At 46.2% G+C, this 1559-nt stretch overlaps 1 protein-coding gene across 1 annotated transcript; it reads right to left on the bottom strand.

Moving 5' to 3' along the window:
• Window positions 1-98: 98 nt before the first annotated feature.
• On the bottom strand, window positions 99-798 carry LOC149494682 (uncharacterized). The gene is made up of 2 exons (XM_089724401.1): window positions 436-798; window positions 99-357 (listed from the first exon to the last, which is right to left on the bottom strand). The coding sequence occupies exons 1-2, from the start codon at window positions 796-798 to the stop codon at window positions 238-240; spliced, it is 483 nt and encodes a 160-aa protein (XP_089580527.1). The 3' UTR covers window positions 99-237.
• Between the last annotated feature and the right edge of the window lie 761 nt (window positions 799-1559).

Genomic DNA, 1559 nt, shown 5'->3' with positions numbered 1-1559 from the left:
CGCCACGCATAAAAAAAAAAAAAAAAAGTGTATTTTGTCCATAAGCCAAAATGATGAAGTCCTCCCATTTTGTTTCAAATACAATAAACATGCATACATATATTTCAATACTAACCAAGTGCAGGTACAAAATAAAACTCAGTACAACGATACAGTACAGAAGCACGATCAAAGTTTAGTACAGTAGTCAGACAAGAAAGAAAGAAAGAGGAACAGAAAAATCCGGCAATCATGGCTTCAGCGACGGGGCCTCTGCCTTCTCTGATCATTGTAAGCCTCACGAGTCCAGGACGAAGACAGTTCCTGTTGCATCCCGAGCATCAATTCCATCATCTGATTGATCAATCCAACAGGAACCTATAAAAAAAAAAATGCAAATGAACGTCAAATCTCTTATGAATCGTTTTTGTGAGAGATTTAGCAGTTTTTACTTACCTCAGTAATGTCCTCAGAAGGCAGAGCCAAGCGATCCACATTTTCCAGCGAGACCTCTCGAAAGGCTAAAGGAGCGTCAGGAGTATGGTAGGAAATGCTGTACGGAAGACGTAAATTGGCCAAGTCTGAATGAAGTGACCCGGTAGCCTCTGTCACAGCCCGGGGAGCCCTGGAATGGCCGGCCGAGTGGCTAGGGCCGGCTTGAGATGAACCTTCAGCCCGAGTAGAAGAAGAAGGATCAGTCGTAGGCCTCCTCTTTGGAGTCCTACTCGAAGAACCCGCGGCCCGAGAAGAGCGGGTGGCGGGCGGATGGAAAGGAGCTGATCTCTGAAAATTGTCAAGCCGCGATCTAATAGGCTGCATCAGAAAGAGTCTGCAGAACTCAGCATAATCTCCCTCCAAGATGAACACTCCATACTGAATACCCTCAGTATGCGCATCGGTGAGAGTCATCTGCCTGCCCGCTCGCATGTCCCCGGGAGGAGGATAAGGGATGGAACGACAGCCTCTTATTTGAAAGTCTACTCTCTCGCCCAAGTAATATCGTCTCAGGACGGGATGCGACAGGATCACCCTCCGCCGAGACAAGTCATCCGACCGCTGGAAATGAGGATCAACCTGGATCCAGCTCTGTAGGCGAATGGCCATCGCCCCCACCTCAACCTAAAAAAAAAAAAAAAAGATGCAAATATGTTGATAAATCTTTTTTATTCAACGTATTCAAGAATTACTGAACACATACCTGCGCCGGGCTACACGTATCAAAAAAGGTTCTCAGGTCTTTTAGCGAGTGCTTATGCCGACTGGTATGAAGGTTTGTTCGGTACCATCTCCAAGCCAAAGGTACCAGCCCTAATCCGAGATCCGCATGAATCTGCTCCGGGCGAGTGTAAGGAAAATACTCAAATGTCCAAATCTGCAACAAAGAAGAAACGAGAGTCAAAAGAGGGCTAATAATATAGAAAAATATACAGAATGTTCTTCGCATTACCTCCCAAAAGTAATAGGTCCCGCTGAGTTTGCAGTGGCTCCGACTCAGATCACACATGTCATTATACATACGGCTCAGAATAGCGCCGGCCCAGTCATACTCCGTGAGATGGGCTAGGTTTTCTAAACTCTTC

Source organism: Jatropha curcas, chromosome 7, assembly GCF_041381405.1.
Source record: "Jatropha curcas cultivar XTBG-Jc1 chromosome 7, XTBG_Jcur_1.0, whole genome shotgun sequence".
Lineage (NCBI taxonomy): Eukaryota > Viridiplantae > Streptophyta > Magnoliopsida > Malpighiales > Euphorbiaceae > Jatropha > Jatropha curcas.
The sequence above is the reverse complement of the archived record's forward strand: the minus strand, read 5'-3'. Positions and strand labels throughout refer to the sequence as shown.